The sequence below is a fragment of the Oncorhynchus masou genome, chromosome 18 (genome assembly GCF_036934945.1).
Source record: "Oncorhynchus masou masou isolate Uvic2021 chromosome 18, UVic_Omas_1.1, whole genome shotgun sequence".
NCBI lineage: Eukaryota > Metazoa > Chordata > Actinopteri > Salmoniformes > Salmonidae > Oncorhynchus > Oncorhynchus masou.
The window spans coordinates 25,689,420-25,716,759 of NC_088229.1; the positions used below are offsets into that span (position 1 = coordinate 25,689,420).

The following is a 27,340-nucleotide window of genomic DNA, read 5'->3' on the forward strand; positions in this document are numbered from 1 at the left end:
CTGGGAAAGTTTAAGCAACTGTATTTCAGAAGTCATACTCATCTCTGGTGCTTTTTCAAGCTGGAGTTTCTTTTCTGATGTCCCTGTTGTGTGTGCTCTTTGTTGTAAGTTATGTTCTAAACCTTTATTAGTGGGAGGTCGATGGACACAGTGGGCCATGAACATTCCTGCTGTAATTCCTAACATACCCTGCAGAGAAAATATACATACTGCTGCGCTCTCTCAACCCCTCTTATCTGACCTGACTTTGTCTATCATACTGCTACAGCTCAGAGAGAGGGGAGGAGTGGACAAGGGAGGATAAAATAAGAGGAGAGGACAAGGGACGAGAGGATAAAAGAATAGAGGAGGGGACAAGGGAGGAGAGGATAAAAGAATAGAGGAGAGGGGACAAGGGAGGAGAGGATAAGAGAATAGAGGATAGGGGACAAGGGACGAGAGGATAAAAGAATATAGGAGGGGACAAGGGAGGAGAGGGTAAGAGAATAGAGGAGGGGACAAGGGAGGAGAGGGTAAGAGAATAGAGGAGAGGGGACAAGGGAGGAGAGGATAAGAGAATAGAGGAGAGGGGACAAGGGAGGAGAGGATAAGAGAATAGAGGATAGGGGACAAGGGACGAGAGGATAAAAGAATAGAGGAGGGGACAAGGGAGGAGAGGATAAAAGAATAGAGGAGGGGACAAGGGAGGAGAGGATAAAAGAATAGAGGAGAGGGGACAAGGGAGGAGAGGATAAGAGAATAGAGGATAGGGGACAAGGGACGAGAGGATAAAAGAATATAGGAGGGGACAAGGGAGGAGAGGGTAAGAGAATAGAGGAGGGGACAAGGGAGGAGAGGATAAGAGAATAGAGGAGAGGGGACAAGGGAGGAGAGGATAAGAGAATAGAGGAGAGGGGACAAGGGAGGAGAGGATAAGAGAATAGAGGATAGGGGACAAGGGACGAGAGGATAAAAGAATAGAGGAGGGGACAAGGGAGGAGAGGATAAAAGAATAGAGGAGAGGGGACAAGGGAGGAGAGGATAAGAGAATAGAGGAGAGGGGACAAGGGAGGAGAGGATAAGAGAATAGAGGATAGGGGACAAGGGAGGAGAGGATAAAAGAATAGAGGAGAGGGGACAAGGGAGGAGAGGATAAGAGAATAGAGGATAGGGGACAAGGGACGAGAGGATAAAAGAATATAGGAGGGGACAAGGGAGGAGAGGGTAAGAGAATAGAGGAGGGGACAAGGGAGGAGAGGATAAGAGAATAGAGGAGGGGACAAGGGAGGAGAGGATAAGAGGAGAGGACAAGGTACGAGAGGATAAAAGAATAGAGGAGGGGACAAGGGAGGAGAGGATAAAAGAATAGAGGAGAGGGGACAAGGGAGGAGAGGATAAGAGAATAGAGGATAGGGGACAAGGGACGAGAGGATAAAAGAATAGAGGAGGGGACAAGGGAGGAGAGGGTAAGAGAATAGAGGAGGGGACAAGGGAGGAGAGGATAAGAGAATAGAGGAGGGGACAAGGGAGGAGAGGGTAAGAGAATAGAGGAGGGGACAAGGGAGGAGAGGATAAGAGAATAGAGGAGAGGGGACAAGGGAGGAGAGGATAAGAGAATAGAGGATAGGGGACAAGGGACGAGAGGATAAAAGAATAGAGGAGGGGACAAGGGAGGAGAGGATAAAAGAATAGAGGAGAGGGGACAAGGGAGGAGAGGATAAGAGAATAGAGGACAAGGGAGGAGAGGATAAAAGAATAGAGGAGAGGGGACAAGGGAGGAGAGGGGACAAGGGAGAATAGGATAAAGTAATAGAGGAGAGGGGACAAGGGAGGAGAGGATAAAAGAATAGAGGATAGGGGACAAGGGAGGAGAGGATAAAAGAATAGAGGAGAGGGGACAAGGGAGGAGAGGATAAAAGAATAGAGGTGAGGGGACAAGAGAGGAGAGGATAAAAGAATAGAGGAGAGGGGACAAGGGAGGAGATGATAAAAGAATAGAGGAGAGGGGACAAGGGAGGAAGGGGGCAAGGGAGGAGAGGATAAGAGAATAGAGGAGAGGGGACAAGAGAGGAGAGGATAAAAGAATAGAGGAGAGGGGACAAGGGAGGAGAGGGGACAAGGGAGGAGAGGATAAGAGAATAGAGGAGAGGGGACAAGGGAGGAGAGGATAAGAGAATAGAGGAGAGGGGACAAGAGAGGAGAGGATAAAAGAATAGAGGAGAGGGGACAAGGGAGGAAGGGGGCAAGGGAGGAGAGGATAAGAGAATAGAGGAGAGGGGACTGGAAGGAGAGGATAAGAGAATGGAGGATAGGACAAGGGAGGGGAGGATAAGAGAATAGAGGAGAGGGGACTGGAAGGAGAGGATAAGAGAATAGAGGAGAGGACAAGGGAGGAGAGGATAAGAGAATAGAGGAGAGGACAAGGTAGGAGAGGTTAAGAGAATAGAGGAGAGGACAAGGGAGGAGAGGATAAGAGAATAGAGGAGAGGGGACTGGAAGGAGAGGATAAGAGAATTGAGAGGAGAGGACAAGGGAGGAGAGGATAAGATAATAGAGAAAGGGGACAGGAAGGAGAGGATAAGAGAATAGAGGAGAGGACAAGGTAGGAGAGGATAAGAGAATAGAGGAGAGGGGACTGGAAGGAGAGGATAAGAGAATTGAGAGGAGAGGACAAGGGAGGAGAGGATAAGATAATAGAGAAAGGGGACAGGAAGGAGAGGATAAGAGAATAGAGAGGAGAGGAGTGGAAGGAGAGGATAAGAGAATAGAGGAGAGGAGTGGACTGGGAGGAAAAGAGTAGGGTGGAGGGGAGGGGAAAGGTTCAATCCATTAAAGCCCTTCATCCTCTAGCAGTGGACTGGAACATATTTCAGACTCCCAATAGGATCCAGGCCAACCATCACAGCAACACATACCTCACTAGTGACTACCTACCCCGACTGACCCACAGCCAGGCCTCACTAGTGACTACCTACCCCAACTGACCCACAGCCAGACCTCACTAGTGACTACCTACCCCAACTGACCCACAGCCAGACCTCACTAGTGACTACCTACCCCGACTGACCCACAGCCAGGCCTCACTAGTGAATACCTACCCCGACTGACCCACAGCCAGGCCTCACGAGTGACTACCTACCCTGACTGACCCACAGCCAGACCTCACTAGTGACGACCTACCCCAACTGACCCACAGCCAGACCTCACTAGTGACTACCTACCCCAACTGACCCACAGCCAGACCTCACGAGTGACTACCTACCCCAACTGACCCACAGCCAGACCTCACTAGTGACTACCTACCCTGACTGACCCACAGCCAGACCTCACTAGTGACTACCTACCCCAACTGACCCACAGCCAGACCTCACTAGTGACTACCTACCCCAACTGACCCACAGCCAGACCTCACGAGTGACTACCTACCCCAACTGACCCACAGCCAGACCTCACGAGTGACTACCCACCCCGACTGACCCACAGCCAGGCCTCACTAGTGACTACCTACCCCGACTGACCCACAGCCAGACCTCACTAGTGACTACCTACCCCGACTGACCCACAGCCAGACCTCACGAGTGACTACCTACCCCAACTGACCCACAGCCAGACCTCACTAGTGACTACCTACCCTGACTGACCCACAGCCAGACCTCACTAGTGACTACCTACCCTGACTGACCCACAGCCAGGCCTCACTAGTGACGACCTACCCTGACTGACCCACAGCCAGACCTCACTAGTGACTACCTACCCTGACTGACCCACAGCCAGACCTCACTAGTGACTACCTACCCTGACTGACCCACAGCCAGGCCTCACTAGTGACGACCTACCCCGACTGACCCACAGCCAGACCTCACTAGTGACTACCTACCCCGACTGACCCACAGCCAGGCCTCACTAGTGACGACCTACCCTGACTGACCCACAGCCAGACCTCACTAGTGACTACCTACCCTGACTGACCCACAGCCAGACCTCACTAGTGACTACCTACCCCGACTGACCCACAGCCAGGCCTCACTAGTGACTACCTACCCTGACTGACCCACAGCCAGACCTCACTAGTGACTACCTACCCTGACTGACCCACAGCCAGGCCTCACTAGTGACGACCTACCCTGACTGACCCACAGCCAGACCTCACTAGTGACTACCTACCCTGACTGACCCACAGCCAGACCTCACTAGTGACTACCTACCCTGACTGACCCACAGCCAGACCTCACTAGTGACTACCTACCCCAACTGACCCACAGCCAGGCCTCACTAGTGACTACCTACCCCGACTGACCCACAGCCAGACCTCACGAGTGACTACCTACCCCAACTGACCCACAGCCAGACCTCACTAGTGACTACCTACCCTGACTGACCCACAGCCAGACCTCACTAGTGACTACCTACCCCAACTGACCCACAGCCAGGCCTCACTAGTGACTACCTACCCTGACTGACCCACAGCCAGACCTCACTAGTGACTACCTACCCTGACTGACCCACAGCCAGGCCTCACTAGTGACTACCTACCCTGACTGACCCACAGCCAGGCCACACTAGTGACTACCTACCCTGACTGACCCACAGCCAGGCCTCACTAGTGACTACCTACCCTGACTGACCCACAGCCAGACCTCACTAGTGACTACCTACCCCAACTGACCCACAGCCACACCTCACTAGTGACTACCTACCCCAACTGACCCACAGCCAGACCTCACTAGTGACTACCTACCCTGACTGACCCACAGCCAGGCCTCACTAGTGACTACCTACCCTGACTGACCCACAGCCAGGCCACACTAGTGACTACCTACCCTGACTGACCCACAGCCAGGCCTCACTAGTGACTACCTACCCTGACTGACCCACAGCCAGACCTCACTAGTGACTACCTACCCTGACTGACCCACAGCCAGATACATAGGCTTCTGTTGTCAACAACGGCATGACAATGATCGCCATGAAAGTAAAAGAACCGCCAAAACTGTTTTTGGCCTAAAAAAAAATCTATAAAAAAGCTGTTACTTTATTTTCATGTAGATACATGTAGAGACTGTCAACGTCTCCTCCTCTTTCCCACTGTCGTGGACAAACTTTGTTTTGTTCAATGCCCGTTTTCAAGGTTGTTCTGGCCCTGTGGCCTATAATGCGCTAATGTTGTGTCAATTGGACAATGCACCAATCCTCTCCAACCTGGCATGGTATAATTTGATATAAACCTTTTCTTAATTTATAGTCTAATCAACGCTGATAAATAGGCTATGGACGTGTGTATTTGTTTCTATTTTAATGATTTCATACTTTCCCTGTCAATTCCTATTTTATATTCTTCTTTCGGAAAGCCTAATGGAGGCCTAGGTTAAAAACAAATAAAAAAGTTAAGGAGAAATATTTGCTCTTGTGTCTGACATACGCTGGTGGCTGTGATTGATGGGTCCTTTTACGTGGTGTTCGTTTGTGAGTTCACTGATTCTCTCTCTAGGCCTGTGAGGTTGACCAAACGGTTGGATTGGAACAGTGAGGAGGCAAATCGAGGAAGATTTTTCTTGTCAATGTGAGGATTTTATTAGCAAACATGAAGCCATAAAGCCAGCGACTCTACAAGTACCCAAGAAAGCAATGGTAACTGAACTAAATGACTATAGCACTCACTTCTGCCTTCATGAAGTGCTTTGAGAGGCTAGTTAAGGATCATATCACCTCTACCTTACCTGACACCCTAGACCCACTTCTATTTGTAGACCCCCCAATAGATCCACAGACGATGCAATCGCCATCCCACTGCACAATCCCATCTTGACGAGAGGAATACCTATGTAAGAATGATTCCAGAGAGCAACGTCACAAGGCCTATACACAAGGCCTATATACCAGTAGTATTATATTATGTAAATTCAGAAAGCGTTCTAAAGTAGCATGTCTGGACTCCATCTCTTTAATAAGAATCAAACGCTCCTGTCATGATTTCATCTTGTAAAAGGCTTATTTTTAGTAGCTTAGGCTACATTATTTCTATGACGACACAGGGCTAGACCCAAATGCAGACACAGGAGGCAGATGGTTTGAGACTCTGATATTTATTAAAATACAAGGGGCAGGCAATAGGCAGGTCAAGGACTGGCAGAAGTTCATAAACCAGGTCAGTCCGAAGGTACAGGGGGGCAGGCAGGCTCCAGGTCATGGCAGAAGTTCATAAACCAGGTCAGAGTCCGAAGGTACAGGGGGGCAGGCAGGCTCCAGGTCATGGCAGAAGTTCATAAACCAGGTCAGAGTCCGAAGGTACAGGGGGGCAGGCAGGCTCCAGGTCATGGCAGAAGTTCATAAACCAGGTCAGTCCGAAGGTACAGGGGGGCAGGCAGGCTCCAGGTCATGGCAGAAGTTCATAAACCAGGTCAGAGTCCGAAGGTACAGGGGGGCAGGCAGACTCCAGGTCATGGCAGAAGTTCATAAACCAGGTCAGAGTCCGAAGGTACAGGGGGCAGGCAGGCTCCAGGTCATGGCAGACGTTCATAAACCAGGTCAGAGTCCGAAGGTACAGGGGGGCAGTCAGGCTCCAGGTCATGGCAGAAGTTCATAAACCAGGTCAGAGTCCGAAGGTACAGGGGGGCAGGCAGGCTCCAGGTCATGGCAGAAGTTCATAAACCAGGTCAGAGTCCGAAGGTACAGGGGGGCAGGCAGGCTCCAGGTCAGGGTAGAATTTCATAAACCAGGTCAGAGTCCGAAGGTACAGGGGGGCAGGCAGACTCCAGGTCAGGGTAGAATTTCATAAACCAGGTCAGAGTCCGAAGGTACAGGGGGGCAGGCAGACTCCAGGTCAGGGTAGAATTTCATAAACCAGGTCAGAGTCCGAAGGTACAGGGGGGCAGGCAGGCTCCAGGTCAGGGCAGAAGTTCATAAACCAGGTCAGAGTCCGAAGGTACAGGGGGGCAGGCAGACTCCAGGTCAGGGTAGAATTTCATAAACCAGGTCAGAGTCTGAAGGTACAGGGGGGCAGGCAGACTCCAGGTCAGGGCAGAAGTTCATAAACCAGGTCAGAGTCCGAAGGTACAGGGGGGCAGGCAGGCTCCAGGTCCGGGCAGGCAGAACCAGGAGGGCTAGAAAACAGACTAGGAAAACCAGGAGCACGGACAAACATGCTGGTAGGCTTGACAAGATAGTATGAACTGTCCTTGACTGAGCCAGCAGACTCGGACCGGCTCCGCAGCGCTGTCTCCCTGCAGGGAGCCACCATTGAAAAACATGTTAACTTCTAAGGCTACTTCAGAGCCTTATGGACGGTCTCCATATGCTGTTTGGATGCCATGACCAGGGTTTCAAGACGTTACTAGAGCAATTCCATGGACTATTTATCAGGCAGCATGCCTCAATAATTCCCCTGCCGGTGATGATTCTGTACAGCTTACCCAGCTTCCCGAGAACCCGGCCTATGTCCTCCTGAGCGCTATGTTGGGGACCCTGGAACCTGCTAGTCGTTTCTTTCCCAGTGCTCCCTCATCTTTGAGCTGCAGTCCTCTTATCTTATAACGCTAATGTCTGGTAAAGTGCTCTCCTGGGCAACAGCGGTTTGGGAGCAACTATCCGCCATTTGTAGGATTTCATTGCAGAGGTGAGGAAGGTATTTGATTCTCCGGTGTCTGGGAGAGAGGTGACCCAAAAGCTACTTCGATTACGCCAAGAACCCCGTAGTGTGGCAGACAACGCAGGAGACTTTCGCACGTTAGCCGCCAAGAGTGCCTGGAAACCAGAGTCTCTGTTCCTTACCTTTCTTCATGGATTATCCAAGGAGATTAAAGACGAGCTCGGGAGTTACCCCTGGACCTCAACTCCCTCATAGCCTTAACCGTAAGGATCGATGGACGTCTATGGGAGAGCAGGAGGAAGAGGTCTGTTTTTGGCCCACGGCTGCTTGCTCGCCCCCCAAGAACCCAGGAAGTTCCCAACGCCGAGAGGATCCGAAGGCATCAGAGTCCCCCTCGGGAACGAGCGACTCATTTTCTACTGTGCCTACCTAGTGACTACCTACCCTGACTGACCCACAGCCAGACCTCACTCGTGACTACCTACCCTGACTGACCCACAGCCAGGCCTCACTAGTGAATACCTACCCTGACTGACCCACAGCCAGACCTCACTAGTGAAGACCTACCCTGACTGACCCACAGTCAGACCTCACTAGTGAATACCTACCCTTTTTTTACCTTTATTTTACTAGGCAAGTCAGTTAAGAACAAATTCTTACTTTGGGTTAACTGCCTGTTCAGGGGCAGAACGACAGACCTTGTCAGCTCGGGGATTTGAACTTGCAACCATTCGGTTACTAGTCCAATGCTCTAACCACTAGGCTACACTGCCGCCCCTGACTGACCCACAGCCAGGTACATAGGCTTCTGTTGTCAACAACGGAATGACAATGATCAAGAACGCTGCTATATTGACACTCATTTTCTACTGTGCCTACGCAATGGGGCAGAGCTAGGTTGTCACCTCAGGGACGACTACAGAGGCTTAACTCCAACAGTTGCCTGTTGTGGTGCTACAGGCCTTTTTCATATCCGCCTGTCCAGTAAAAGACCAGACTCATCAGCTAGGTAAGAGTACTATAGTACTATAATACTATTACTATAACAACACAGGGCGAGACCCAGATGCAGACACAGATGGTCGAGTCTCTGATATTTATTAAAATACAAGGGGCAGGTCGAGTGCAGGCAGAAGTTCATGAACCAGGTCAGAGTCCTGAAAGGTACAGGGGGCAGGCAGCAGAGGTGTGGACTCAAGTCACATGACTTGGACACAAGTTGAGTCACATATGATGACTTGCAGTTTGACACCAATGACTCATGACTTGACTTGGACTGGAGCCTTATGACTCGAGCTGACTTGATACCTTCCCCAAGCCCAAATATTAAACATGATGCTATTAAAAAGTGTGCAGCGCATCAACTCTTCATTTAACGGATTTGAATCGGACAGCAGCCAATCAAATTGTGCCAGCTGAGAAAAAGTTACACATGGCAATGCAGAGGAACGTCGGTGGGTGAATTCAGTTGGAGACCCTGGAAAGATGACACCCTAAAGTATTATTTTCGGTTATAAAGACTACGCTGTCGTCAACAAAAAACGGATTGCAACTTGCTAAACATGCGGGAAGAAAATTACAGATGGAGGCGCAACAACTTACAACTTTGTTCGACATTTGAAGCTGCACAAAGAACGGTAAGTCGTGGCTAATATAGCAGACAGCTATATATAACTTTGCTAATATAGCATGTAGGCTAACATAACGTTAAATCAATGAGCCTCCAAACAGTCAGCCAGTGCGGGAACGTGATCATTGCACCCAAGATTGAGCTACAACTGTCAGGATTTAGGCAGTTGGTAGCCTAAATCCTGCCTGATGTTACTGCTGTTCCTAAAACCATTGACATACTACTGTAACCACACACAGAGTGAGCCTACAGAGTGTGCGAGAGAAGGTTGGGTGATTGTGTACAAGCCTACATCACCCGATTGTGCCCCATAGTGGGGGTCTTTCTCATGGCTACCCATGTATTAACATGGAAATATGTTTATTTGGAAATTAATATATATGTGTGTGTATATGCATTCATGATTTGCGTAATGTAATATACTAACTATTACTGGTTAAAAATATGAAATGGTATTTTACATTTGGTGAAGAGCACATGACTTGTTTAAGACTTGAAACTCAAAGTTTAGGACTTGAGACTTGACTTGATACTTGACTCGGACTTGCTTGACTTGGGACTTAACGTGGGACTTGAGTGCTAAGACATGAGACTTACTTGTGACTTGTAAACCAATGACTTGGTCCCACCTCTGGCAGGCAGGCTGGCTCGAGGTCAGGGCAGACTGAATGGTCAGGCAGGCGGGCTCAGTGTCAGGGCAGGCCGAACAGGTTGGAACCAGGAGGGCTAGAAAACATAAACTAGGAAAACCAGGCGCACGGAAAACCATGCTGTTAGGCTTGACCAAATAGCATGAACTGGCAACAGACAAACAGAGAAAACAGATATAAATACACTGGGGATAATGGGAAGATGGGCGACACCTGGAGGGGGGTGGAGATGAGAACAAAGACAGGTGAAACAGATCAGGGTGTGACAATTTCTCTCATTAAGGTGTCCTCTCTACACTGCCATCGAATGACTGCAGCAGCAGGGTTTGTGACTTTAGAAGTGGGAGTGTTTTTGGTTCGGTGCGTCAAAATAGGATAAGTAAGTACTTTTTTTATATACAGGAAAGGTAGACATACGAAAATGCAACAGATCCTCTTCAATCTGCCATTTCTTACTGTCTATATTATATATTAATATAAATTATAAGTAATAACCTAAATAATAATGATGAAATTCCATGATAATAAAAAAAGTGTAATGGCTTGTTTAAAAAATATATATTTGGAAGTAAATTCATATAAAAGTCTACAAACAGAATTGGTACCTCCCCTATTTACATAGGGCCCTATAGGCCTAAGAGAACAGTAACATTTCAACAAAATGGACACATCAAAAACAATTCAAAAAGGTAAAACCAGTAGCAGGGTGCAATAGTGAAAATGCATGTTTCTTATTGCCTATGTGTGACGACGTGTCAGTGACAGTCCTCTCCAATCTTACTTTTCTTAATCTGTAGACTAGACTAATACTTAGAGGTAATAACTTGAATACTAATATGCTACTGATAATAATGGTAAAAGTTGCAGAGATAAAAGCCACTTGTTTCTTTCTGAATAGTTATGTCAGTGAACGTGTACATTGGCCTGGCCAAGTACCATATTCTCCCATTTCAAGGCCGTCCCAGCCCTATTCAGTCCTGAGGTTTACAGGGCTACTATGCTACCTGTTGTAGCTGATGTGATGTGGTGTCCATCCTAAAAGTTGTGTTTGGCTGGAACAGTTCCGTTATGTTTCCACATGTTGAAAACAAAGAGCAGCTCCGAGACGTACACAGCACAGCTAACCCTGCAGGAAATCCTGTGCTGCAGACAGGAATGGCATGCCAGGGTTGACCCCGTGCACTAAACACACACACACACACACACACACACACACACACAGCAATAGGTGGGCCTGCAGGAAGAGGGAAGGAGGTGTTGAATTATACTGAGAGATGGTGAAAGCCTCCTCCTCAGGAGTACAACACACACATAGAGGGTGGATCATAATAACACGGTGACTTTCTCAGGGGTGTCAGGTTGTCATAACAATCCCCTGCTTCGACCTCTCTCCCTTTTCTTATCCTCTCCCCTCCCCGCTGCACTCTACCCTCTCCTCCTCTCCTCTGCTCTCTACCCTCTCCTCCTCTCCACTCCTCTGCTCTCCCCTCTCCCCTCTGCTCTCTACCCTCTCCCCTCTGCTCTCTACCCTCTCCTCCTCTCCCCTCTCCTCTCCCCTCTGCTCTCTACCCTCTCCTCCTCTCCTCTCCTCTGCTCTCTACCCTCTCCCCTCTCCTCTCCCCTCTGCACTCTACCCTCTCCTCCTCTCCTCTCCTCTGCTCTCTACCCTCTCCCCTCTCCTCTCCCCTCTGCTCTCTACCCTCTCCTCCTCTACCCTCTCCTCCTCTCCTCTCCTCCTCTCCTCTCCTCTGCTCTCTACCCTCTCCTCCTCTCCCCTCTGCTCTCTACCCTCTCCTCCTCTCTCCTCTCCCCTCTCCTCTCTCTACCCTCTCCTCCTCTCTCCTCTCCCCTCTCCTCTCCTCTGCTCTCTACCCTCTCCCCTCTCCCCTCTCCTCTCTCCTCTCCTCTCCTCTCCTCTCCTCTGCTCTGCTCTCTACCCCCTCTCCTCTCCTCTCTGCCCTCTCCCCTCTCCTCTCTGCTCTCTCCCCTCTCTCCTCTCCCCTCTGCTCTCTCCCCTCTGCTCTCTCCCCTCTGCTCTCTCCCCTCTCCTCCTCTCCCCTCTCCTCTCCCCTCTGCTCTCTACCCTCTCCTCTCCCCTCTGCTCTCTACCCTCTCCTCCTCTCCCCTCTCCTCCTCTCCTCTCCCCTCTGCTCTCTACCCTCTCCTCCTCTCCTCTCCCCTCTGCTCTCTACCCTCTCCTCCTCTCCCCTCTCCTCTCCCCTCTGCTCTCTACCCTCTCCTCCTCTCCCCTCTCCTCCTCTCCCCTCTCCTCTCTCCCCTCTCCTCTCTCCCCTCTCCTCCTCTCCCCTCCCCTCTGCTCTCTACCCTCTCCTCCTCTCCCCTCTCCCTGAGTGGAGATTATAAGAGTACATGGCCATTAAGGACAGATTGTTCTTCAAGATATTCAAACCTTCATATATGACAAGCAGAGTCAAATAATAATCGCAGCATGCACTGAACTGAACCCTTCTGCTGTTGAACTTGACTTGTGTTTTTAGCTTGGGCAAGTATAGTGCTTTGTAGTGTGTCGTACCAGAGGATGCAGTGGTGATAGAGTGTGATAGACAATGATTATATCCCTGACTGTCACCACTGACAGTTCTATAGACTGTCTTCAATACTTTAGTGTGTACAGAGTGTACAGGGGGGGGGGGCTTTGCATTAAATGGGCAATCTGCAGTTGCTACATCCATTTTTGAACTAATCCATATGTACCCATTGATTCTTGAAGGATATAACTAATTAATGATATGTACCCATTGATTATTGAAAGATATAACTAATTAATGATATGTACCCATTGATTATTGAAGGATATAACTCATTAATGATATGTACCCATTGATTATTGAAGGATATAACTCATTAATGATATGTACCCATTGATTATTGAAGGATATAACTCATTAATGATATGTACCCATTGATTATTGAAGGATATAACTCATTAATGATATGTACCCATTGATTATTGAAGGATATAACTCATTAATGATATGTACCCATTAATTATTGAAGGATATAACTCATTAATGATATGTTACCATTGATTATTGAAAGATATAACTAATTACTGATATGTACCCATTGATTATTGAAAGATATAACTTATTAATGATATGTACCCATTGATTATTGAAGGATATAACTCATTAATGATATGTACCCATTGATTATTGAAGAATATAACTAATTAATGATATGTACCCATTGATTATTGAAGGATATAACTCATGAATGATATGTACCCATTGATTATTGAAAGATATAACTAATTAATGATATGTACCCATTGATTATTGAAGGATATAATTCATGAATGATATGTACCCATTGATTATTGAAAGATATAACTTATTCATGATATGTACCCATTGATTATTGAAAGATATAACTTATTAATGATATGTACCCATTGATTCTTGAAGGATATAACTTATTCATGATATGTACCCATTGATTCTTGAAATATACAACTTATTAATTATATGTACCCATTGATTATTGAAAGATATAACTTATTAATGATATGTACCCATTGATTATTGAAAGATATAACTTATTCATGATATGTACCCATTGATTCTTGAAGGATATAACTTATTCATGATATGTACCCATTGATTCTTGAAGGATATAACTTATTCATGATATGTACCCATTGATTCTTGAAAGATATAACTTATTAATTATATGTACCCATTGATTATTGCAAGATATAACTTATTAATGATATGTACCCATTGATTCTTGAAGGATATAACTTATTAATGATATGTACCCATTGATTCTTGAAGGATATAACTTATTCATGATATGTACCCATTGATTCTTGAAAGATATAACTTATTAATTATATGTACCCATTGATTCTTGAAAGATATAACTTATTCATGATATGTACCTATTGATTATTGCAAGATATAACTTATTCATGATATGTACCCATTGATTCTTGAAGGATATAACTTATTCATGATATGTACCCATTGATTCTTGAAAGATATAACTTATTAATAAGTGTGGTGCTGTAAAGAGCAAACCGTCTTACCACACCCTTCCAGAACCCCAGCTGGGCTCTATTAGCCTCCTAACTGGGAAGGTTCTGGAAGGGCGTGGTAAGACTGTTTGCCCTTTACAGCACCACAATGCCTCATGAGTTAGTTCAACTGTCATGCTCCATCAGGACCCAAAATATAAGCTTGTTTTACTCCAATAGTTGTAAAGAAAGTCAATGTAAACAAACACCGTATAGTCTCAACATATATTTATATCACGGATGGACAGTTCCTTATTGTTGTTGTTGCTTTTTACAGTAGCAGTGGCTCACTTTGTTATCGTTTCAACTGTGAATATCTTCAGCAATGTTACTTTTTATGAACTGCATACACATTATGCTCAGACATATCCAAGCCTTTTTTCCTTGGAGGATGTTGTTTGTGCTACATATCCTCTCGGCCGATGGATCAGGACCTCTGATGAGGAGGACAAACAAAAGTCACCATTGAAATTAGCAGCAGAGCCTGAAAGAAGTGTTCCTCCCACCCCAAAATAGATGTGGAATCCATCCATTCCAGTCAGGGTCAACAAGAGGAGGAGGGGGAGGGAGAAGGACGGAGGAGGAGGTGTCTGACCAAAGTGGAGCAGATGTCACTTGGTCAACACTTCCTGTTTTGTTGGCCTTTTTATTTTGAGATGGCTAATTTGGAGGGCCAGCCAGTCGCTGAGTCTTTGGCTCTATGTGTGGAGTTGGGCCTGAGATTTACACCGAGTCTTTGGCTCTATGTGTGGAGTTGGGCCTGAGAATTACACCGAGTCTTTGGCTCTATGTGTGGAGTTGGGCCTGAGATTTACACGGAGTCTTTGGCTCCCATTGTTCCCATTTCCCTTTCCTCCTAGCAGACCTGACCACAGAGGACATCACTCAGCTTCAGCTCAGTGTGTCTGTCTGCCTGCCTCCATCACCACAGACTTGCCACAACTATCTTTTTTACCAGACTTGACTTGTTTTGTAACCCCAAAATAAGGACACGAATCAGCAGTTCACACGTGTTAGTTTCTTTCCCTGGATGTGTGTACTTACTCCAGATTTGTACTACAGTTATGATAGTGTACAAATAATTTATTCATGCCAAATGAACATGTCAACTCATGAGTGGTGATATAGAGGTAAAGTGGTTCAAGTTACAGAAAGACTCTCTTTCTTTCTCAATCAGTCGTTCTGTGTTCTGCCTAAGAATCTTGAGGGATAGAGGTTCCAGTACACACTGGTCATACTGGTAGAACCGATCGAGGGCGAAGAACGATAGAGTTCTGGGAAGGAGATGAGGAGGAGAGACTGATTGTTCAGTGTCCAGTGGGACTCAGGCTTCAACAGACACATCTGATCTTCATCATCACATCACACCATGGCTTGTTGGCTCTGAGGAACACTTTTTCCATCCACCAGTTTCAGATTTCAGACACTCATTGTCAAGACACACAGTTGACCTGTGAGCAGGGCTGGCCGTGTTACCGCCACACCGGCAGTCATGTACCACTAACATTGAGTGGCTGCTGCCAACATACTGACTCAAATCTCTAGCCACTTTAATAATTCAAAATGGGATGTAATCAATGTATCACTAGCCACTTTAAACAATGCCACTTTATATAATGTTTACATACCCTACATTACTCATCTCATATGTATATACTGTACTCTATACCATCTACTGCATCTTGCCTATGCCGTTCGTCCATCGCTCATCCATATATTTTTATATTAATTCCTTTACACTTGTGTGTATAAGGTAGTAGATGTGAAATTGTTAGGTTAGATTACTTGTTAGATATTACTGCATGGTCGGAACTAGAAGCACAAGCATTTCGCTACACTCGTATTAACATCTGCTAACCATGTGTATGTGACAAAGGAAATGAGAAAAATAGAAAACCCTTTTGAAATTATGTTAGCACAGCTGAGAACTCTCTTCACTGTGTGTTTTGCAGGTACTATTTAATGAAGCTGTCAGTTGAGGACTTGTGATGCTTCTGTTTCTCAAACTAGACCCTCTAATGAATTTATCCACTTGCTCAGTTGTGCACAGTTTTCAGCTGTACTAACATAATTACAAAAGGCTTTTCTAATGATCAATTAGCCTTTTAAAATGATAAACTGGATTAGCTAACACAACGTGCCATTGGAACACAGGAGTGATGGTTGCTGATAATGGGCCTCTGTTCACCTATGTAGATAATCCATAAAAAATCTGCTGTTTCCAGCTACAATAGTCATTTACCACATTAACAGTGTCTACACTGTATTTCTGATCAATTTGATGTTATTTTAATGGACAAAACATTTGTTTTTCTTTCAAAAACAAGGACATTTGTAAGTGACCCCAAGCTTTTGAATGGCAGCGTATCTCTTGATTTCCAAGGCATTCTAAGGTTTGTATCATTCTAAAGTTTCTAGCGTATTGGACCTGTTTGAAATGATCACTTTTATGCTCGACACAGACAACCCACCTGCACACTTGCTCCGGAATGGGGCAAATTGCCTTTCTATTTTATTCAGCTAAGTTCAATTATATGTTTCTTACTATAAAATCATATAAGATAGAGGCAAGGGACTTATATATTTTCTGCTAAAGGAACAAGCCTACAGCCTTCGGCATTGAGCATTGACAGATAACATACAGTAGAGCAACTCATATTCTGTTCTTCTGAAATACATTTGATTCATAATGTTTCTTTAGACCCGGCTAAACTAAATAATGGATTTATTGTGATGGTGTGTATTCAATTGATTTATTAGACTTAAAAAAAAATGTATTTGTTCCAAAGGCACACATCAGTGGCTTGTATGTGTGGAGGCCTGGAGATGCTAAATGTGTTTATGTTAATTAACGGTCAATTACCGTGAGACTGGCAGTCTTTTGCATGACAATAACCAGATGACAAAATGTCATGACTGCCACAGCCGTACCTGTGGGAGAGTCAGACAAACAGGGTCTCTTTCTCACAGCACCCACACACACACCCACACACTCACCCCCTTTCCCAGTAGGATCCATTACTGTGGAAACTAAAGGCGAGTCTTAAGTGTCTTTCCTGTGAGAAACAAAATAGTTGTGTAGGTAAATGTGGTCCCTCTCTTTGTGTGTTCTAAATATAGTTGGCAGTGGGAGAGAGATGGAAACAGGAATGACCCTGGTGTTTTCTGCTGATGAGTGGCCCCCTCTGTTTCCTTGTATGAGTCGCTGCTGTTACGTTCCTGGAATAATCCACGTGTTCTTCCGACTCCCGAATCTCACACTATTCGCTATATAGTACACTACTTTGGACTAGGGCCCATAGGGCTGTGGTCAAAAGTAGTGCACTATATAGCGAATAGGGTGCCATTTGAACGCATCCACAGAGCCTGTTGACTCCTCGTCAAGAAGGATTTAAATCATTCCAAACATTGATGGCGTTCATGCAGCCCCTGCCAAGTCTTTCTCTTCCTCCACTCCAGCCTCCTAATATGGAGGCCCTAAACCCAGGGCCGTGTCAGAACATGTTAGGGCACAGGTGTTACAGCTGTGTTTACACGCAAATGACAACAGGACGTTGACAGACAAAAATGTCTGTCAGAATGGTCCCCCTCCCCACCACATTCTTACACAGAAACACACTACGGCGTTAGCAGTCACGCAAACACACACACACACACACACACACCTCATCAGCTCGTTTTCATTCGTACAATAGGGTTGTGAAAAGCACATTTTTCATTCTATTGATAAACACACTGTTCTATTGTTTGTTCATTAGCAGTGGGGAGTGATTGATGTCGTCTAACTGTAATAGTCTAGTGAACAATGGACTGTTTGTTTAATGACACAGTATACGTTGATGCTGTGCAATGTGAGGGCCAGTAAACAGCCCTTTGATTTCCATGGACGTCCGAACTAAAGCATGAGTTACATCATCCGTTTTCCCCATTCAGGGGTTGAGAGCACACAGCTGGCTATAGCAGCGTGTATGAAGGAGGCTTTCCTCTTCAAACACAGAGCGCACTACACTAAACACTAACGCTGAGAATTGCCAGGGACCTCACGAAACAATATTATCACAATGCTTAGGTGGCGATTACAATATATAGTGCTATTCTCACAATTCAACAGCAGTGTTAATGGAATCTACGGTCCCCTCAGTCACGACACACAACCTCTTTAACCCACTGAGGTGAAGTTCTGCTACCTGCAGATCTTCACACTAGACAGAAACACTGTGTTTATACACTATTTTCCTCTTTCCCCTTTTTTTTACTGGTGCTGCTCATGATTTGGACACAAGCCAAGTCAACTTTCATGAGTGACATGTACATCATTTGACTCTCACTTGAGACCTGTCATGGAGTTATAAACTCTCTACCCAAGACTGGCTGGGAAATGTCATGTCAAGTCTTTGTGTTTCATTTTTTTGGTCTGTATGCGGGTGTGTGGGTGTGTGTGTGTGTGCACGTGTCAGTACTGTGTAGGAAGACATGCATCTCTTTCGCAAACCCTTCCTGGATCCTGTTGAACGTGGTGAGGCATCTTCCCACTGACTCCCACATGCAATGCAAATGTCCCAGAGCAGCATGCAAAGCCATAGACATCTGCCATTTATGTCACTGAAGAATGTAGAGTTAGGAGAGGAGTGCAGCCCAGTGGAGGAACATCGAGCCCTGGGAGTTAAGTGCTACTGCTGTACTGTAAGAAAACACTTGATCTGAAGTCCAGAGGTTGGTAGTAAGGAATTGATTTTCTGAGAAACTCAACACCCTCCCTCCCTCCCTCCCTCCCTCCCTCCCTCCCTCCCTCCCTCCCTCCCTCCCTCCCTCCCTCCCTCTATCAGAGTCCTCGGTGTCGGCGCCCCTGGGGTCAGTCCCCATGGACCTGCGTGTGACGGAGCGTGTGATGCGGCCGGGTTCGGACACAGCCCTGCTGACCCCCCTGCACCCCCCGCTGCTCCTCAGCCCCTTCTCCCCCCAGCCCTGCACCCCTTTCTCGCAGCAGCAGCTGCACCAGCACATACGGGTACGTTCTGTATGGCTATGCCCAGTCCCAGCACAGTCCCAGCACACAGTCCCCAAACACTCACACTGCCAATCCATGCATTTTATTACATGTACTGTATTTAATGTTTAAAACCTGTAATGTTTACAATTGTGCAAATCATATTAGTAATGACTTTCATGCTCCATTCGAGCTCATTAGTCCAAGTCTTTTTGTCAACCATATGTCACACATTCCCAGTTCAGAGGGGCACTTTTTCCTGTTTCCACACATACTTTACTGAGTGTCTCATTGTATTTCAGTTCAACATGGAACAACGGAGACGTGAGCAGGAGCAGGAGAAACAGCAAGAGCTGCAGCAGCTGTGGCACAAGGACAAGAGCCAACAGAGTGAGTTTCACTGTGTGTGTGTTTAGTTGTACTATCCTTGTGGGGACCAGAAGTCCTCACAAAGACTGTAAAACAAGGGACAATTCGGACAAGTGTGGACATTTCGCTGGTCCCCACAAGGACAAAGTGCGTGCGTGCGTGCGTGCGTGTGTGCTTGCACACTGTACACTTGTACATTGTAGTATTGTTGCCCTGATTTGAAAATGTTCTGCACAATCTGGTGTAAAGAGATAGATCCGGGGCCTCCCGGGTGGCACAGTGGCACTGGCCACAGTGGTACGCTGTACCGCAGCGCCAGCTGTGCCATCAGAGACCCTGGGTTCGCGCCCAGGCTCTGCCATAACCGGCCACGACCGGGAGCCCCGTGGGGCGACGCACACTTGGCCGAGCGTCGTCCAGGTTAGGGAGGGCTTGGTCGGTAGGGATGTCCTTGTCTCATCGCGCACCAGCGACTCCTGTGGCGGGACGGGCGCAGTGCGTGCTAACCAAGGTGGGCAGGTACACGGTGCCTCCTCCGACACATTGGTGCAGCTGGCCTCCGGGTTGGATGTGCGCTGTGCTAAGAAGCAGTGCGGCTGGTTGGGTTGTGTATCGGAAGACGCATGACTCTCTCTCGAGCCCGTACGGAAGTTGTAGCAATGAGACAAGATAGTAGCTACTACAACAATTGGACACCACGAAAAAGGGTCAAATGTAAATTAAAATAAAAATAAAAAAGTTATCACTTTCACAAGATAAACATCCTGCACACACACACAAAACATAAACACAGATCAACACACACACACAAACATAAAAACAGATCAACACACACACACACACACAAACATAAAAACAGATCAACACACACACACACACACACACACACACAAACATAAACACAGATCAACACACACACACACTCTGCAAATGTACATTTTCACCCCAACTAACGTAAGAATGCCTCGTGCAGAAGAAAACATGTAGACCCACCCATTGGAGAGGAATTTTCCCAGCAAACTGAGTCATCATCAATTGCACCTATACAAAAATAATACCAAATATCTTACAACAAGCAGAGGAAAACAGTAATGTTGTGCTCTGTCTTTGTGTGGCCATAAATACGTCTGTGTGGTCTCTGAGCATTCCTCCAGTCAGACAGTATCTGGTAGGGCCTTGAAGAGGAGGGGAGGGGAGAGGATGAGCTGAGTAATGATGTTTTGACCTCTGCCCTGTGGGTCCCAAACCTGGTTCTCTGTGAGTGGCTGTCAATGGACCATTGTGGCTCTGAGCTGCTTATCTCTGTGTTTTGTGGGCTGGAGCTGAGGCATGCTAGACATCACGTGTTACCTGGTCCTCACACAGAGCCCACTGTTCCTGTTGCCTTACACACACACACACACACACACTGGGAAGGTCAGGTCCATCTGTGGATAGAGGGAGAGACTGATAGAGGGCCAATCCCATTGTTTATTTGTATTTTTTTATTTCAACTTTATTTCACCAGGTAGGCTAGTTGAGAACAAGTTCTCCTTTACAACTGCGACCTGGCCAAGATAAAGCAAAGCAGTGTGACACAAACAACAACACAGAGTTACACATGGAATAAACAAACATACAGTCAATAACACAGTAGAAAAAGTCTATAGACAGTGAGTGCAAATGAGTTAGGATAAGAGAGTTAAGGCAATAAATAGGCCATGGTGGTGAAGTAATTACAATATAGCAATTAAACACTGGAATGGTAGATGTGCAGAAGATGAATGTGCAAGTAGAGATACTGGGGTGCAAAGGAGAAAGATAAATAAATAAATACTGTATGGGGATGAGGTAGTTGTGACAGGAGTGTCATACTGTATATAGTCTATCTTCAGTTACCAATCCCTGCAGAGTGATTGGTCGGATGGTCTCTAAATCTGTGTTGATTGACAGGTGCTGTGGCCAGTTCCCTGGTGAAGCAGAAACTCCAGGAGGTGATTCTGAAGAAGCAGAAACAACAAGCCCTGGGAAGAACCAGCTCCAACCCTCTCAGTGGTCCTCCTGTGGGCTACAGGTGAGAACTCTTTACACCTTCAGTAGGATGTGGGCTACAGGTGAGAACTCTTTACACCTTCAGTAGCATGTGGGCTACAGGTCAGAACTCTTTACACCTTCAGTAGCATGTGGGCTACAGGTCAGAACTCTTTACACCTTCAGTAGCATGTGGGCTACAGGTCAGAACTCTTTACACCTTCAGTAGCATGTGGGCTACAGGTCAGAACTCTTTACACCTTCAGTAGCATGTGGGCTACAGGTCAGAACTCTTTACACCTTCAGTAGCATGTGGGCTACAGGTCAGAACTCTTTACACCTTCAGTAGCATGTGGGCTACAGGTCAGAACTCTTTACACCTTCAGTAGCATGTGGGCTACAGGTCAGAACTCTTCACACCTTCAGTAGCATGTGGGCTACAGGTGAGAACTCTTTACACCTTCAGAAGCATGTGAGCTACAGGTCAGAACTCTTCACACCTTCAGTAGCATGTGGGCTACAGGTGAGAACTCTTTACACCTTCAGTAGCATGTGGGCTACAGGTGAGAACTCTTTACACCTTCAGTAGCATGTGGGCTACAGGTGAGAACTCTTTACACCTTCAGAAGCATGTGGGCTACAGGTCAGAACTCTTTACACCTTCAGTAGCATGTGGGCTACAGGTGAGAACTCTTTACACCTTCAGTAGCATGTGGGCTACAGGTCAGAACTCTTTACACCTTCAGTAGCATGTGGGCTACAGGTGAGAACTCTTTACACCTTCAGTAGCATGTGGGCTACAGGTCAGAACTCTTTACACCTTCAGTAGCATGTGGGCTACAGGTCAGAACTCTTCACACCTTCAGTAGCATGTGGGCTACAGGTGAGAACTCTTTACACCTTCAGAAGCATGTGAGCTACAGGTCAGAACTCTTCACACCTTCAGTAGCATGTGGGCTACAGGTCAGAACTCTTCACACCTTCAGTAGCATGTGGGCTACAGGTGAGAACTCTTTACACCTTCAGAAGCATGTGAGCTACAGGTCAGAACTCTTCACATCTTCAGTAGCATGTGGGCTACAGGTGAGAACTCTTTACACCTTCAGTAGCATGTGGGCTACAGGTGAGAACTCTTTACACCTTCAGTAGCATGTGGGCTACAGGTGAGAACTCTTACACCTTCAGTAGCATGTGGGCTACAGGTGAGAACTCTTTACACCTTCAGTAGCATGTGGGCTACAGGTGAGAACTCTTTACACCTTCAGTAGCATGCGGGCTACAGGTGAGAACTCTTTACACCTTCAGTAGCATGTGGGCTACAGGTCAGAACTCTTTACACCTTCAGTAGCATGTGGGCTACAGGTGAGAACTCTTTACACCTTCAGTAGCATGCGGGCTACAGGTGAGAACTCTTTACACCTTCAGTAGCATTTGGGCTACAGGTCAGAACTCTTTACACCTTCAGTAGCATGTGGGCTACAGGTGAGAACTCTTTACACCTTCAGTAGCATGCGGGCTACAGGTCAGAACTCTTTACACCTTCAGTAGCATGTGGGCTACAGTTGAGAACTCTTTACACCTTCAGAAGCATGTGGGCTACAGGTGAGAACTCTTTACACCTTCAGTAGCATGTGGGCTACAGGTGAGAACTCTTTACACCTTCAGTAGCATGTGGGCTACAGGTCAGAACTCTTTACACCTTCAGAAGCATGCTTTCATTTTTTACCATTGCATTATGTGTCAGTATGTGTGTTGTGCTGAGTCATTTCACCTTAATTTCAGGTTCCAATTGATTATCCGACTGACTGTGATGAGTGTCTGTGTTTTGTTTTGTTTCTGTAGGGAGCTGGCTCCAGACCCCAGTGGGCCGCCCCAGCCTCTAGTGTCCCCCCCCGCACAGGGTTCCAGCGATGGCTCAGATGACACTCCTCTACGCAGGGCAGGTGAGGCACACACACACACACACACACACACACACACACACACACACACACACACACACACACACACACACACACACACACACACACACACACACACACACACACACACACACACACACACACACACACACACACACACACACACACACACACACACGCACACTGAACCAGGTGTTTGCCATGCAAATGTTTAGTTCTCACATGCCTTGTGCCTCAGGGCCTGATGCTATGAGGCTACACTCTACAATTAGCCCATAAGATCCTTGTTGCAAAGCTGTAATGCTGTAAGCTGAAACACGGTTGCCTGCCCTTCACACAGCCCAGAGAGATGACTGACAGAGTATTCATTATAACACCGTTTTGACACACAGTTAATTAGCCTCGGGCTGCACATCACTGTCATCCTGTTTATAATACCTGTTTGGAATCGGATCTAGGCTTCACAATGCCTGTAGAACCTGTTTTAGAGAAGCTCACGGTATATCAAAATGTTTCCTACATATGGTACATTCTGTACATCAGCAGAATTAAACTGCTGAGAATGTATGAATGGAGAGGAAATTCTATCTTTCAATGGTATTGATCCCGATTTCTACGTTGTACTCTCTTTCTTTTGTATTGGATAGTTTTCTGAGAAATGTATACTAAGGATGTTATCTCTGTCGTTGAGCAGCCTCAGAGCCCAACCTGAAGGTGAAACACAAGCTGAAGAAACACCTGAACACTCGTAAGAGTCCTCTGACCCGCAAGGACAGTGCCCCGTCCCCCATCAAACACCGGGTACCTGACACTCTGGGTAAGTACCTCACTCTCCCAAACACTGCTGCCCGCTAGACTCTGTGGTTCCAGGGCTAATAGAATGACTGGGACATGTTGTGTTATGAACTATCTCTCCCTCCCTTTCCCTCATTTTCTCTCTGCAGACTCGTCCCCCAGCAGCAGTAGCACACCAGTGTCTGGCTGCAGCTCGCCTAACGACAGTCTACCCAATGAGAACGGAGTGCTGCAATCTGTTGGCGGGCTGTCCCATGAGGTTATTATCCGATTGGTATTTACCCAGCCTCCCTTCCCCTACACACACATACACCTCTACATATGCATGAAGCTTTGATTCTCCTCTCTAGTGTGTTTGTGTGGAGATGGGACCAGTAGAGCCTTAGTTTCTGGACTGTTTGTTCAGTGTGTTTCTCTAAGCTATGCAGTCTGGGTAATGAAATGTTTAAAACAGTGATACTGGAGAAGGACATCTGTTTGTAGCCCTGTGGCTGAACACAACACCAGGTCACCTAATCAAACTCTGTCCACCTAGCTGAACACAACACCGGATCACCTAATCAAACCCTCTCCACCTTGTTGAACACAACACCAGGTCACCTAATCAAACTCTCTCCACCTAGTTGAACACAACACCAGATCACCTAATCAATCTCTCTCCACCTAGTTGAACACAACACCGGATCACCTAATCAAACCCTCTCCACCTTGTTGAACACAACACCAGATCACCTAATCAAACCCTCTCCACCTTCTTGAACACAACACCAGATCTGGTCACCTAATCAAACCTTCTCCACCTTGTTGAACACAACACCAGATCGCCTAATCAAACCCTCTCCACCTAGTTGAACACAACACCAGGTCACCTAATCAAACCCTCTCCACCTAGTTGAACACACCGGATCACCTAATCAAACCCTCTCCACCTTCTTGAACACAACACCAGATCTGGTCACCTAATCAAACCTTCTCCACCTTGTTGAACACAACATCAGATCGCCTAATCAAACTCTCTCCACCTAGTTGAACACAACACCAGATCACCTAATCAAACCCTCTCCACCTAGTTGAACACAACACCAGATCGCCTAATCAAACCCTCTCCACCTAGTTGAACACAACACCAGGTCACCTAATCAAACCCTCTCCACCTAGTTGAACACAACACCAGGTCACCTAATCAAACCCTCTCCACCTTCTTGAACACAACACCAGATCTGGTCACCTAATCACAAACACCACCGGATCACCTAATCAAACCCTCTCCACCTCCACCTTCTTGAACACAACACCAGATCACCTAATCAAACCCTCTCCACCTAGTTGAACACAACACCAGGTCACCTAATCAAACTCTCTCCACCTAGTTGAACACAACACCAGATCACCTAATCAAACCCTCTCCACCTAGTTGAACACAACACCAGATCACCTAATCAAACCTACCTAGTTGAACACAACACCAGATCACCTCACAACACCTAGTTGAACACAACACCAGATCTGGTCACCTAATCAAACCTTCTCCACCTTGTTGAACACAACACCAGATCGCCTAATCAAACCCTCTCCACCTAGTTGAACAAACACCAGGTCACCTAATCAAACCCTCTCCACCTAGTTGAACACAATCACCAATCAAACCCTCTCCACCTTCTTGAACACAACACCAGATCTGGTCACCTAATCAAACCTTCTCCACCTTGTTGAACACAACATCAGATCGCCTAATCAAACTCTCTCCACCTAGTTGAACACAACACCAGATCACCTAATCAAACCCTCTCCACCTAGTTGAACACAACACCAGATCAAACCCTCTCCACCTAGTTGAACACAACACCAGGTCACCTAATCAAACCCTCTCCACCTAGTTGAACACAACACCAGGTCACCTAATCAAACCCTCTCCACCTTCTTGAACACAACACCAGATCTGGTCACCTAATCAAACCTTCTCCACCTTGTTGAACACAACACCGGATCACCTAATCAAACCCTCTCCACCTAGTTGAACACAACACCAGATCACCGAATCAAACCCTCTCCACCTAGTTGAACACAACACCAGATCACCTAATCAAACCCTCTCCACCTAGTTGAACACAACACCAGATCACCTAATCAAACCCTATCCACCTAGTTGAACACAACACCAGGTCACCTAATCAAACCCTATCCACCTAGTTGAACACAACACCAGATCACCTAATCAAACCCTCTCCACCTAGTTGAACACAACACCAGATCACCTAATCAAACCCTCTCCACCTAGTTGAACACAACACCAGATCACCTAATCAAACCCTCTCCACCTAGTTGAACACAACACCAGATCACCTAATCAAACTCTCTCCACCTAGATGAACACAACACCAGATCACCTAATCAAACTCTCTCCACCTAGTTGAACACAACACCAGGTCACCTAATCAAACCCTCTCCACCTAGTTGAACACAACACCAGATCACCGAATCAAACTCCACCTAGTTGAACACAACACCAGATCACCTAATCAAACCCTCTCCACCTAGTTGAACACAACACCAGGTCACCTAATCAAACCCTCTCCACCTTCTTGAACACAACACCAGATCTGGTCACCTAATCAAACCTTCTCCACCTAGTTGAACACAACACCGGATCACCTAATCAAACCCTCTCCACCTAGTTGAACACAACACCAGATCACCGAATCAAACCCTCTCCACCTAGTTGAACACAACACCAGATCACCTAATCAAACCCTCTCCACCTAGTTGAACACAACACCAGATCACCTAATCAAACCCTATCCACCTAGTTGAACACAACACCAGGTCACCTAATCAAACTCTCTCCACCTAGTTGAACACAACACCAGATCACCTAATCAAACCCTCTCCACCTAGTTGAACACAACACCAGATCACCGAATCAAACTCTCTCCACCTAGTTGAACACAACACCAGATCACCTAATCAAACCCTCTCCACCTAGTTGAACACAACACCAGATCTGGTCACCTAATCAAACCTTCTCCACCTTGTTGAACACAACACCAGATCGCCTAATCAAACCCTCTCCACCTAGTTGAACACAACACCAGGTCACCTAATCAAACCTACCTAGTTGAACAAATCACCTAATCAAACCCTCTCCACCTTCTTGAACACAACACCAGATCTGGTCACCTAATCAAACCTTCTCCACCTTGTTGAACACAACATCAGATCGCCTAATCAAACTCTCTCCACCTAGTTGAACACAACACCAGATCACCTAATCAAACCCTCTCCACCTAGTTGAACACAACACCAGATCGCCTAATCAAACCCTCTCCACCTAGTTGAACACAACACCAGGTCACCTAATCAAACCCTCTCCACCT

At 46.6% G+C, this 27,340-nt stretch overlaps 1 protein-coding gene across 6 annotated transcripts in view; it reads left to right on the forward strand.

The window, feature by feature from the left end:
* The window catches only part of LOC135504303 (histone deacetylase 7-like), a 76,631-nt gene that overhangs the window by 26,996 nt on the left and 22,295 nt on the right, over positions 1-27,340 (forward strand). For 5 of the 6 annotated variants that reach the window (XM_064922730.1, XM_064922733.1, XM_064922728.1 and 2 more), the window contains 6 exons: positions 18,710-18,891; positions 19,173-19,260; positions 21,172-21,292; positions 23,092-23,192; positions 23,866-23,988; positions 24,116-24,240. In XM_064922730.1, the coding sequence (XP_064778802.1) occupies positions 18,710-18,891; positions 19,173-19,260; positions 21,172-21,292; positions 23,092-23,192; positions 23,866-23,988; positions 24,116-24,240 (740 nt within the window). The remainder of the gene's footprint in view (positions 1-18,709; positions 18,892-19,172; positions 19,261-21,171; positions 21,293-23,091; positions 23,193-23,865; positions 23,989-24,115; positions 24,241-27,340) is intronic. The other variant, XM_064922729.1, reaches the window with a different exon arrangement.